Source organism: Acanthopagrus latus, chromosome 19 (assembly GCF_904848185.1).
Source record: "Acanthopagrus latus isolate v.2019 chromosome 19, fAcaLat1.1, whole genome shotgun sequence".
Lineage (NCBI taxonomy): Eukaryota > Metazoa > Chordata > Actinopteri > Spariformes > Sparidae > Acanthopagrus > Acanthopagrus latus.
In genome coordinates, this window is record NC_051057.1 from 2,528,934 (window position 1) to 2,541,944 (window position 13,011).

At 42.0% G+C, this 13,011-nt stretch overlaps 1 protein-coding gene across 1 annotated transcript; it reads right to left on the reverse strand.

The window, feature by feature from the left end:
- Positions 1-4,421: 4,421 nt before the first annotated feature.
- LOC119008883 (cytochrome c-type heme lyase-like) lies at positions 4,422-10,648 on the reverse strand. Its single transcript, XM_037079599.1, has 8 exons — positions 10,495-10,648; positions 9,178-9,292; positions 9,001-9,048; positions 8,627-8,751; positions 7,935-8,083; positions 7,415-7,534; positions 6,930-7,016; positions 4,422-6,506 (listed from the first exon to the last, which is right to left on the reverse strand). The coding sequence occupies exons 2-8, from the start codon at positions 9,284-9,286 to the stop codon at positions 6,308-6,310; spliced, it is 837 nt and encodes a 278-aa protein (XP_036935494.1). The 5' UTR covers positions 9,287-9,292; positions 10,495-10,648; the 3' UTR covers positions 4,422-6,307.
- Positions 10,649-13,011: the final 2,363 nt, after the last annotated feature.

Genomic DNA, 13,011 nt, shown 5'->3' on the forward strand with positions numbered 1-13,011 from the left:
TGCATTTAGTTTAGTCGAAATGCACTGGAAAACTTTTAAGGTGAATAAAACTTCACGTCTGTTCATTTCTGTGCCTGAATCAGGTCATAAAGTTTAATCATCAGCAGTGGTGGATTGTTTAATGCATGCTCACCACCAGTGAAGCAGGTTTAACTGCAGGATCATTTGTGTCTCTCATGTAGTGTTTATCTGCCCCAAACAGCCACGTTACTCTCCTGTATACTAGCCGCAAGCTAGGTTAACGTTAAGCTAACGTTACTGACCCAACGATTATACGCACTGTAATCTCTGAGCTCTCCTGTTGTCTATAAACAGCTTCTCAGAGTGGAAACCAGTGTAACTCTGGGTGTATTTCTCCAGAAGGTCTGGTTCTGAAAAGGAACCATCACAGTTTGAATTAACCATGAGACAAATAAAGAAGGAGTATGGGCGTGTGTTTACAGGTTATGGCTGCCTGGAAGAAGAGTACAAGATCGAGATTGATGAGAGGGTGGAGCCAGTGAAACTCCCGAGCGACAAGTCCCAGTTGTCATGATGGCTCCGCTGAGGGGAAGTAATAAAGGATCTTCAAACGAGAGTCGTCATCATCTGAGGGGCAGTGGGGCATAAACATCACAGCCGATGATATACTGACCACAGGAGATGGGGAAACTCAAGAGATGGTCAACAAAGACCATAACGAGAAAGTGAGACAGTTGCAAAACAGATGCAGATAATGAACCCAAAATTGCTCCTCATGGCTCTTCAGTGGGTGTTGAGCAGATGGCGCTTTGCATGGTAACCTCTTCCACCACGAATATGTGTGATTGGGTGAATGCTAACTAGTGTCATAAAGTGCTTTAAGTGGTTGCTAAGACTAGAAAAGCATTATATAAATGCAGTTTGTTTACAGTGAGTATACGATTCAGTGTTTTTGTCCTCAGTATTAGTAAAAATAAAGGGATTTATTACATATGTTTCACAAATCATGGTCGGTGTTAGAGCATCATAGGTTCCCCTCCTCATCTCTCTTCTTCTACTTGCAATTAAGCCACATTTTCGACTCCAGTATCTTGCCACCTTAATGGTTTACTTTAATAGAGATTAACCTGAAAGCAAATGTGGGCCACTTCCCATTAATACAGAGCTGAAATAATAGCTCGAGCAGAAACATTTGAGAACACACACACACACACACACACACGTGTACATCTGAATGATTGCATGTTCACTCTGATTAGCAGATAAGGCGGGCAAAAAAAAAAAAAAAAAAAAAGCCCTGTGGATGTAAAACAGCCAACAGAGCGGGCTCCCTCTCTAACAAGATGATTCCTGACACTGATAGTGAGCGGACATGTGGACAGAGTTGGGTAATGGTGGGCTAGTGGGTGGCCGGTGGCAGGCAGGCTGCTTGAAAGTCCCTTCTTTGGTATGGAAATGGGGACTGCAGAGAGCAGATATGATAAAATATCTGACTTTCACACAGAATGCCAGGGGCTGTTTGGACATCTGCTGTGTGCTGTGCAGCTATCTGGCCTCTCTGGAACACATGGGAAATCAACATGCACACATTATTTCAGGCAGCATTCGCATGGATCTGCGGTCAACCCACACAGACGTGTATTTAAAGGAGGAGTCCGCACAAAAGAGCAACTGGCGATGCGTGATACATCCTGGATCCATTTTGTTCTCATTCCAACGGATGACTGACCAATTATAGCCAATAAGACTTCATGTTGAGACATCATGTTGTCTTCACCATGGACAGTAAATGTCAGGTTTCAGCCCCCTTTTGAATTTGAAGACAGATGTTTGTCTGCCGCACTGACATTCAACAATCATTCAGGCAGGAATCCATCAGTCAGAAGGCACGCAGACCTGTTTCTCAACTGACAGGAGCCTTAATAGACCAGAATGCAATGCACAGCCACACGACATGTTGTGTCCACTGCCTTCACTGTGCTTTCCTCTGTTGCTCTATCCACCTACATGAATAACCTACAGCTGATCATAAATTCAACATATGTGCACTTTGGACTGGGAGCATTCGGTTGGTGCTTATTTCATATACTTTTTGAGTTTGTCTCAAGGCGTCTGAGGACAGAGAGAAGATAACTAGCTTAAGTAAATATAAAGGAGGTGGGTTTAGACAAAGTAAAGAGTCAGAAGTAATTTAAAAGAGGAAGTGATTGTGCTGTTATCCATGGGTGTAAAGAGGCAAGATAAAATCCAGGCACACTACTTTTTGGATGCGGGTGTCCTGCGCCAATTCTCCGCCTCCGCCTGTGTGTGAATGTCTCAGAGGCAGCAAGGTGAAATTTCACTCCGGCGCTGATCCGACCCTGGAGGTAGAATCAGAGGCGCATTATTGGTGAACTGAACCAGTGTGAATGAGTAGGCCGGCTGCGTGCATCGAGGGCGTGCCGGTCTGACAGTCTGGTAACAGCTTCCCTTCCCGTGAGTGAGAGAGTCAGACAGCGTCCAGTTTACTGATGGAAATTATGTAATTATATCATTTAACCCTCCTGCTGTTTTCCTCTGCGTCAAAAATGACCCACCCTCGCTGAAGATCTAAAATAAAGCAATTCCATTTTAAATGCCAAATCTATTTGGCATGTTTCTTTTAACACAACTGTCATTTATGTTTTCTTTACTAAGGTAGATCATTATGTCATGTCATGTCATGTCATTGTCCGTAACCACTTATCTCTTTCCATGGGGTTGCGGGGTGTTGCTGCTGGAGCCAATCCCAGCCTTGTCTCAGGGCAAGGGCAGGGTACTCCCTGGACAAGTCGCCAGCTCATCGCAGGGCCCTCACTGATGAGCAATGCGGGGTTCAGTATCTTGCTCAAAGACACTTCGACATGCAGCTCAGCCCTGCCCGGAGCCGGGATTTGAACTAGCAATCTTTCGATCATTAGTCGACCTGCTCTACCCGCTGAGCTACAGCACTGAAATTTGATCTTTGAATGTTGTGTATGGGGTCGTGGAAAGGTGATGGGACACCTGCATGCAAAAGTTTTAGATAAGCATTGTGTGTGTGTGTGTGTGTGTGTGTGTGTGTGTGTGTGTGTTTTGTAGTCTGTAACTGACTCTGTGACTATTTTCAAAAATGACCAAAAGACAATCTTTGTACCCAAGTGGTGTACAGCCTCCATGGAAATGTGCATACAGGCAGTATTTCCCTTTTTCTAATGCTGGGGTCACTTTAGGAAAAGTCATCACATTTAAACAACATTTACGGCATTTTCTCTGCTGTTAAACTTTTTAAACAGTTTCGTGTCATTTTTGAAGAAGAGAACAGGAGGGTTGAAAATGTAACTTTGTCACTTGCCAGGATGTTTGGTGGGTCAGGATCCCAGTCACTACACATTATATCAGCATCCATAAGATTATAATCTGACGGCGGATGTAGACTGACGGGAGGACACCAGAGAAACGCTTTGAAAACACAGACGTCATCATCATGACTTGTACCATCACACCTCTTTAGGAGCTGTGCTGGTTTTCTTGTGTGAATTACACAGCGGTTCGCCTTCGTGCCGGCGCTACTGGGCTCTGTGTGACTGACCAACAGCGGAGGACTGACGAACCACCGCTGCAGCGATAACACATGTGTTCCTGCAAATATACCACGTCTGTTAAACCTAGGCCCCCAATGAACACAGTAGAGAAACTGACCTGCGTTTGAACTGAACTGTTGACCTCTGTGGTAAAGATTTGAACACAAAGACCTAACTAGTGGAAAGTGAGCACTCATGAGGACTAGTGAGCCATCAGACAGGACAGAATCAAAAGCAACAAGCAATTAAATGTTTTATTTCGTTCATGGGAGGTGTTTTCTATCGTGCCGTTCCCCCACACAAATCTATTTCTAATCAAACGTCTCCCTCTTGTGTTCAGCGTTGAAAACAGCACACAACTGCTTTCCGTCAATGGGAATGGATAGGAGTGCAGATGTCTCGGGTCCTGATTGAAAGTAATAAAATAAACCGATGATGAGTTACATCCATTATCTGCTCAGAGTGTTAGTGAACTGTGCAATCTTGGTTTAGTTTGTGAGGCAGCACAGCTAAAAAAAAAAAAAAAAAAAGAGCTGAGATACAGTCAGTGAGTCATTATTAGCAGCTGCACTGCTGCATCATTTCCAGCAGATGGTGCCAAAAGACTGGTTTGATCCAAGACACTTCAAAAAGTAGGGACTTCACAATCAGAATCAGTATTCCTTTAATGTCCCACAAACAGGGAAATTTGTGTGCCACTTTGTTTGGTGAGGAAGAACAGTGGCCTGCACAAAGCCCTGACCAATACAACACTCTGGGGATAAAGTGGAACACTGACTGTGAGCTGTTTCAAACTGCACATTACTGTTAAACCACTATAATGCTCTTGTGGAGCAAATCTCCAGAGCCAGTTTTGGGCCATTTAGAGAAAGACAAATATCATTCATAGGCAGAAAAGGCCAGCTTTATTGATCATTTTATTGACCATCAGAGCAAGTGAAATCATCTTCAGAATCAGGAACACAAGCATCTGGTTTCTAGGAGCAAAAGCATCAAGATTCTGCACACATTCATCCAACAATAAATAAAAATCAGAATGACAGGGCAAAAGAAATTATATAGCAACGTTGTAATACAGATCTCTTTGTTGTGAAGAAGCTGCAGATGAACAATGCAAGAGCAAAGGTACATTTAAACATCCAATATAGCTGATGGACAGAAATTCAGATGAACTGAGATGCTACAGAGCTTGTATCCATTAGTATGATGAACAGTAAAGTGTGATAGTACATGAAGTATGCTGCAAGAACAGGATGATGCGATATGTTAACAGACAACCTACTATCATCTACATCCGATGTCCAACTCAACAAATCAGGGAAAAGGTGGACAGTGACAGGGTTAACAGTGTGGCTCAAAGCCAGCCTTATCCTTTTACAAAAATAGAACAATATATACTGAAGGTCTACCCAAACTAGACTAACATTCCCATACCACGCTATACAGTCGACATGGTAATCTGTCAAGTCAATCCCACCAATATAGATTTTCCTGGTAAAACATAATCCCATCGCTGTGCTCCACATGTGAAGTAATGTGAAGCGGATGCACAGTACCAAGCAAAGAGGGCAAACAAGGAGTCAGTCAGCAGGTCACATTACTGTATAAAACTGTGTGTGAAGAGTGAAGATGATGAAGGGAAACCTCTGGACTGTGAGGATTAGTTCCCACACACATTACTAGAAATAACTGTTCGGAAACTGAAAAGTTGGTTCCCAACCGGAACAAATGCCACAGTTGCCTGGCTCTTCCAAAGGTTGTTAAAACAGCTGTTACATCAAGAGGGAAACATGGACCAACAACTCACCTGTTGAAAGCTGAGGTGTCCTAGTTGCCAAGATGCTGATCATTTAACCATGTCGCCTGTACGATTCCGTCATACTGCCCCCCTCTCTACACCTGCATTTTCTGTCCCTTTGTCAACTAACCAATAAAGGCAACATGCTAAATGTGATCTTAAATCACCAACAATTTCATTCGTAGAGACTTCAGATATTTTCACTCCAAACGAACAGCGTTGGCCACTGGGAAATGTTTGATTCCAGAGAACCTATGACTTGATTCAAATCTGCCACGAGATAAAACTATCAGAAGCAACAATAATCTACAGAAACAAAAATCATTAAGTTTCAGCAAATCAGTAGACATAAAAACAGAACAGTCAATGGAGACAGCCGATAATGACGCATCCTGACATTTAGTCCCTCATATGAGAACAGACCAGATTTTTTATAATGCAACAGAATAGCATCTTCCATCTGAACATCTATGCCTAGACCTTTTTTAACATCATCATCTTCAGTTTAGTTACCCTGAAGATGTTCAAACCGATATTTATAGTTTTTCTGAGTGTTCTTTCAGTTAGTTTTAGCCATGGTGAACTATTCAGAAAATTAATGGAGTGTTCCTTATAGTTTTATCAGTAGAGAGAGCAGAGTGAGGGCGGGACGAGCGACATGTGACCTTGCAAACACTTCCACTGAATTAGATGCACATGCTGCTTAAAAAAAAACCTGTGAAAATTAAATTTTTCACTGAAATCAACATGATAGCAGATGAAGCTTCATACAGCCTAACTGAGTCAGGGTCTGCTAACACTAACGTCGTATGAGTCAACTTCTTTTTCTTCATTGGTCTTGTTTATGGTTTCTTTTCACAGCACTGCATGTACAGAGAAGAAATGAGGAGCGACAGTTTCACAGTCCTGTATGTGTGGTTTTGAATCCACACTGTGACCTATGTGTGTGTTCATGTGTCAGAGTCCTTTAGGAGGTCCAGCGCCACCAGGTCACCTTCATGCGGTCCCAGACAGCACCTAAAGAGTCAAAGGCGGGGCGTACATCCAGGATGGAGAACTGGTAGGTGTCTTTGTCGATTTCACCGTCATAGTAGTCTATGACGTAGCGCACCTCCTTTCCACAGCGGTCAACGATCCAGTCATGGCGGTCAAAAGGCAGCTCGTAGCTAATTGAGAGAGGGAGGAGTATATGGGATATGAATGCACTGAGATAAGATAGGCCGTTAAAGCAGCATTGCAGCAAGGCAGAATTGACTATCCTCTGACACTAGACTGGATCTACTAGGTGACATGACATCATGGGTACTCCTGGTCAGGCTGTTTCATGGAGGCATGGAAGCATTAGCTGATTGTAAAACTACTGTTAATTTAAACAGCTGTAGTTTTTCAGATCATTACTGGAGCACTGGGGACATGATGGGGCTCAAATATTTTTTTCCTCAGACTTATTCATGCTACTTAACAATTAAACTGCTAGCAAATAGCCTCAAGTTAAATCTTATTATCTGAGCAAATAAAACACAACTCATAGATGTGAACACCTCTGTTATGAACTCAAACTCATGCATATTGAGGGTAAAGGAGCTCACCCCATCCAGTGGCGAAAGCGAGCCCTGGGCGAGAACTCTTTGGCTTTGCCACCAAATCTCTTCAAGGTCGGCCCACATGGACATTCCCTGCAAGAAAATAACAGACAGAATACTCAACAAAAAGTGCACTCAGAGAGCAGGTTAACTGCAGAGTCACTGTAACTGGCTGCTCTAGCTGAACGCATATTGCAATGATTTGTTGTAGCACAATTTCAGTTCCAACAGATGCTGATCAGTGCGCTCACAGAATCTGTGAAAAGTGCTGCCTGAACCTTGATATGATATGTAATATGTGATGTGTCAGAAATCACATACTGCCAACTACATGCTCAATCAGTATGTATTGCATACAGCCTACCCAATGAACAAGTATGTATGTCAAACTCAAAAAGAATATCCAACTGTCAGTGAACAAAGTAACAATTGTACATGGTTAGAAGGTGATTAGAAAGTTGTACGCTTTGTCAGACAGCTTCTGAACTCACTCTACATGCATGGCCTCCCATTTCAGGATCTCCTGCCAAGCCTGCTCATTATTCTTGTTGTGGATTTTAATGATGTTGGTCATGTCTTCAGCAGCAAGGTCATCTTCACGCCAGCGCCACCTACAGCACAGACACGACTGACAGTTAGACCAAATTAAGAGTCCCTTTGAACCTTCCATCTCAACATGTGTGACACCGTGATCTTTACAGCTCATGGTATGTTCAGACAAATCATACATTCACAAAGCAAACAGACACCATCATGTTAAGTTCAAGGAACATAAGAATTAACAACAACTGAGCAGATAGGATGACGAATGGCATGCGAGAAGAAAGTGTGGCAACAGTAATCTTCAATATCTGTCTTCCCATCTTTATGCCCAATAATAGGACTTAAGTATATAAATATGACATGGAACATGCAGCCTGGCGCAACTGATTTCCCCCAACAGAGCTGTAGTCAGTGCCCCTCCAAATGGTTGATGGGCTGGAATAACAAAGCCACATGTTTCGGACTGACCCTTTCCGCAGCATGGCGTTCCAGAACATCTGCTCAGACGGGTAAACCCAGTTCTTCTCTGCGCTGTGACGGGGAATGGTGGACTCCTGTCTGGAGGTGGACAGACTGAAGGGCTGGTCTGGTGCTGGCTTCTGGTTAGGAGGAGGCATCTGTTCACATGCAGGGAGTAAAGACAATTTAACAACACACTTTAATCTTTAAGAAATGTAACAAGACTTCATTTGTGGTTTTTATGACAATGTGAAAACAAGACTTAAACAAAACAAGTTGCCAAGGAGGTAACAAAGCAAGCCAACAAATAAGAATCAAATCTGACCAACATTATTTTAATTTTGAGACAGAACATATTTGAGAATGTTAAACAAAACCATTTGATGCTCCTGTGAGCACCACACTGCAGTATTAACAATAAAAATATCTGATATAAAAACATTAATCTTGATAAAAATGAAATGCAGTTTATAAGTTGATTAGCTGGGTAACATGCATTTCTCTTCATTGCATTGTGAATGTTTCAAACACTTCTCTTTGAAATGTAGAAAAGTTCCATCTTGATTGTTTCTAGTTTTGTGAATTACAATCCTGTCTAAAAGGGTCGTCAGTCAAAATTGCACATTATTTCTGTGCATCTTTCATAATCTCACTGCCTTCCCCAATCCACCTGTTTTAGATCATTAAAGTAATGCACGTACCATGTTTGCTGGGTCGATGTCACTAGCTGCACCTTTCATAGGACACTCCACAAACTCATAGGCCCGGTCCTGGTGAGCTGGACCTGCTTCTGCTTTATGCATCGGACACTCTGATGGAGGCGACACTACAGGAAACAACAGCACCAGATTGAGGCATATTAGGTACAAAACCCTGGACAGCATTTACCAATAACCTTTAATGACTTTAAACATACAACAACAAAGAACATCAGCAATGTAGGCCAATGAAATCCAGGAAATCTTGAAGACAATTGTGTTTAGACCAGCAAATTTAAATAACAAGCGACTTATCTATCAGTTTTTCTAAAAAGGATATTTGCTATAGTGGTAAAGCCATCATAAATCATTGGTACCTTTTACAGGCTGAGCTTGATGCATGGGACACTCTGAGGGTGGTGACACTGTAAAGGTAGATACACACAAACAAATTAGAATGTAAATTTATTTAATGTTATTTATTAAAAATGATAACATAGCATGATATAATTATAATAATATCATTATTATAAAATAATAACAGCTGATGGCACCTTTGACAGGCTGTGCTTCTTGGTGCATGGGGCAACCCTGAGGAGGGGCGGCCATCATGGCCTCTGCCCTGACTGTAGGAGCATCAGGTGTGGACAAGGAGGCTCCCATCCTGCCCTGTGAAAAATAAACTCTCATGAGTCAGCGGGTCAACTCTGTGTCACAACAACTGGCATGGGTGAGTACTTGTAGTCAAGAACATTTTACATATTAACTGAATGTACAGCAGACAGCAGCACCCACAGGTGGGTTTGGTGCCAGGTCAGAATACTTACTAAGTGGCAAGGATAACAGTAAACCGCAACAGCTCTGAACGCAACACTACGTCGGCCCAGACCCTTGTAGCCACACCAAAGAAAGCAGATAGGGAGGTGATTTAAAGTACATTATAACTAACCTGACTAGCCTATGGGAGCTAAATTCGCAGTGTCTCAGTCCAGTCACCTCAGCAAATTCCACGATTGAAGGGCGACAAGAGTGTGTTTTAACACCGTACAATGACCTCGACGCAATTCAGAGGTCTTCACAGGCACAGACAAGCATCAGTACATCATTAATGACACACCAACACATTCAGTAACAACGGTGACAGCTAACGTTATGATAAATGGATAATGATTTAGCCATTTATCACACACTTTTTTCCAAAGCGACTGACATCAGTTTATACATAGTTGGTATGAGATACAATGATGGTGGTGGCTGCCATGCAAGGTGCCGACCAGCACCAGGAGCAGTTTGAGGTTCAGTATCTTGCTCAAGGACTTCGACATGCAGACCAGGAAAATCGAACCCAGCAACCTTATAACAAGACGCTGGCTCTACCGCTGGGCCACAGCCACCCCTATTTTATAACTAAGCATTATTCATGTAAGCATCCTGAATGGCTACATGGGGTGACACTTCAACTTTCCAGCCGTTATCCTCGATCCAACACACGGTAAATGTTAGCATCAAAGCTCAAGTACGACTAAAATTAGCTAACTTCGTAACGCAAGCAAACAGCCTGGCCCCAGAGCCCTAACACCCCTGCTTTATTCGGAAAATAGATAGGATGTCAATAAGACATTGAAATAAGACGACAGACCAACCTATAAATCAGACAAATTAGCCAAGGGCACCAGCTACTTTCATTTACAATTAGCCAGGCTACCTAGCATCTATGCTAACGTTAGCCGATATGATGTCTGTCTTCTTTGCTTTTGGATTTTACGTCCTTTTAACATGGCACGTTAATGAGACATACGGACCTCCTTAAGTTCGCATAGTCTAAAGTAAGGTGCAAAAACATTAAGCGCTGAAGGAAAGCGCCAACTTACCCGTTTGAAGTCAGCTGAGAAGTATTCCGCTGTCAGGTTTCTATCCCAATGTCAACGTGCAGGACAAGACCTTAAGTTACCCATAAGCAGTTGCGCAACTGTGGGTTACATGTGCCGTACGTAACCCTTACGTCACCACGCTGGGATGGACGTCATAACGTAACCATACATAAGTAATACTTAAATAACTATGAATACTTTAACCAGCACAACAGAAATGGAAAATGTTGATGTTTTCATTTTTCAGTAAGGTTTTTCAGACGACACTGTCTGATATTTAGCCTTCTCCTTTTCACATCGCCTACATGTTGGAACACAATAAAAGAAAGTCATTTCGCTATGAAGTACAACACCAGTCCTGAGGCCCACAGTTATTCATTCTGCAAACACTGAAAATCAGTGTTTGATAATTTGAAGAACCAACACAATATTTTTACAAACTATTTTTACAAACCCATAACGCCCTTTCTCCTCGTCACCCTTTGTTACAAAACACAGCGCATAGTGTAGTTCCGGTGACTAGCCACGAGATGTCGCCAAAATACCAGCCCATCTTTACATGTTGCAACGTACATACTGAACATTGTAAACCTCAGTGTGTAACAGTAAATACAGCAGCACACAGCTGTGTTACGCAGAAAGGTCTCCATCGTCATTCTTACACCCATACTGTTCAATTAAATGCACCAAGATGGAGCAATTTATTATAATTAGATAAACAAGAATCAAGGAGAGAAGCTTTAAGAAAGGTATTATAATACATGTATAATGATATAAAAACATATCGAAAAGTTATTTAAATTGTTTAGTAGTAATATTTAATAATTTCCTCAAGTACCTCTTTAATGTGCTGTGATCCCAGAAGCTTAAGTTGAAAATGAAAATCCAGCCCTATGGATTCATGCATTCAGCTGCACTGCTGCTATAACAGTACAAGTCTTTCTTTCATACACAACCGTGACTTGCACATGAAGTGCTAAACCTTATGTTCCATAAAACTAGGATCATTTCATTTTCAAATAAAAGTATACATAGATAGAAGAATAATTTACTTGCACTGTTCCATCTAGGTCTCTTAAGCATTATTCTCAAAGCATCATTCTAAGCTAATAGAAGTTTCCGTAGGCTTGCTTCTCTGTAGTTTGACCACAAGTGTGCAGTACAGTGTTGTACAGTATGCTCTGAACAGAGACGCCTTCGCTCCACCTGTACACAAACTAAACCTGAGTGAAAGGATGGTTGTTTGAGCATATATCTTGCAGCACTGCCTACAAATGTCATCATCATCTTGTTCTGTCCAACATATTCAGCCTCATTAGTGACCTCAACATTATCATCAGACAAAAGGTTCTACATGTTTTTTCTGCCATAATTGTTCGAATGACTATATCAGTATTCTATTTTGGACAATATTAGTTTGTTTTGAGTGACATACAGTCACTAATTACCTATAAATCCAGGCTTATATTGGTGATAATGATTTCAAAATGATTTTTAAAGTGTGTGGTCAGTTGAATTAGACACGTTCTTGTTTTCTTATTCTTTCCTTTTTGTTGTCATTGTTGTTGCTGTCATTCCTGAGGAACTAAGAAATGCAAATACAAATGAAAGTATTATTGTCAAAATAGCAGTAATGATGCTGTTTCCATTACTGTTTATTGGACATATGTTCGGCACGCATGTGAATTCCTCAACAGATTTGCGATGAATCAGGTAGCCACAGAACGTAGTGAAATGATTCACACATTCCACAAGTTTTATGCGAGGCACTTTTCCACCCTGTTAATCCTCAGTCATTACTGTGTGATCTTGTTTGTACTTTTGTCAGAATCTTTCCAAAGCAGTGTGTTGTTCCAAATGTTTGCTTCGGTCATGCCTTCGTGCTCTTGTGGTTGCAGACACCCACACTGACAGCAGACTTGACATCGTGACATTACTTGGAGGCCAGCGGATATTGCTTTGGGTTTGACTATATTAGCTGTTTGTGTGTGTGATTAATGTGAACTCTAGTTCAGCCTGGAATGACGACACAAGCTCAGTCTTCTCTGAGTGTTCTGTGAGAAAGTGGTTACAGCGTTTGCTGTGAGGTGATTCGTTAATCTCGCGTCGAGTTGCAGGGTTGTATTTGTCGAGATAAAACGGTGTCTGCTGTCATAAAACTACAAACAAGTCATGTGACTAAACTTTTCATTCAGAGACCACTGAGACCCTCCAGGCTGCACTTCATGAAAGTATGTGAAACTTTACGCCACTCTGACTGATTAAACTCCGGCTTTTCACACAGGTCGCTTCATTAATGTTGAACATACTGAGGCGGAAGAGGTTCCTAATTCCTTCCAGAACTCCAGCACATATAGACACACAGACACACACAGACACACACACACACACACACACACACACACACACACACACACACACAGTGTCAGTGCCAGGGGTTGTAGACGTGCAGCCCATTAAAAGTATTTGTGAATGTATTCTCAGGCTTCCACGTATGATTGTGATTTCCCCACAGCT

Coding starts and splice junctions, on each gene's coding strand:
- LOC119008883 (XM_037079599.1), bottom strand. CDS start 9,286: ATGGGAGCCTCCTTGTCCACACCTGATGCTCCTACAGTCAGGGCAGAG. Junction 7,535..7,934: donor AACGCCATGCTGCGGAAAGG/GTCAGTCCGAAA, acceptor TCTGTGCTGTAG/GTGGCGCTGGCGTGAAGATG. Junction 6,507..6,929: donor CGCTTTCGCCACTGGATGGG/GTGAGCTCCTTT, acceptor TCTCTCAATTAG/CTACGAGCTGCCTTTTGACC.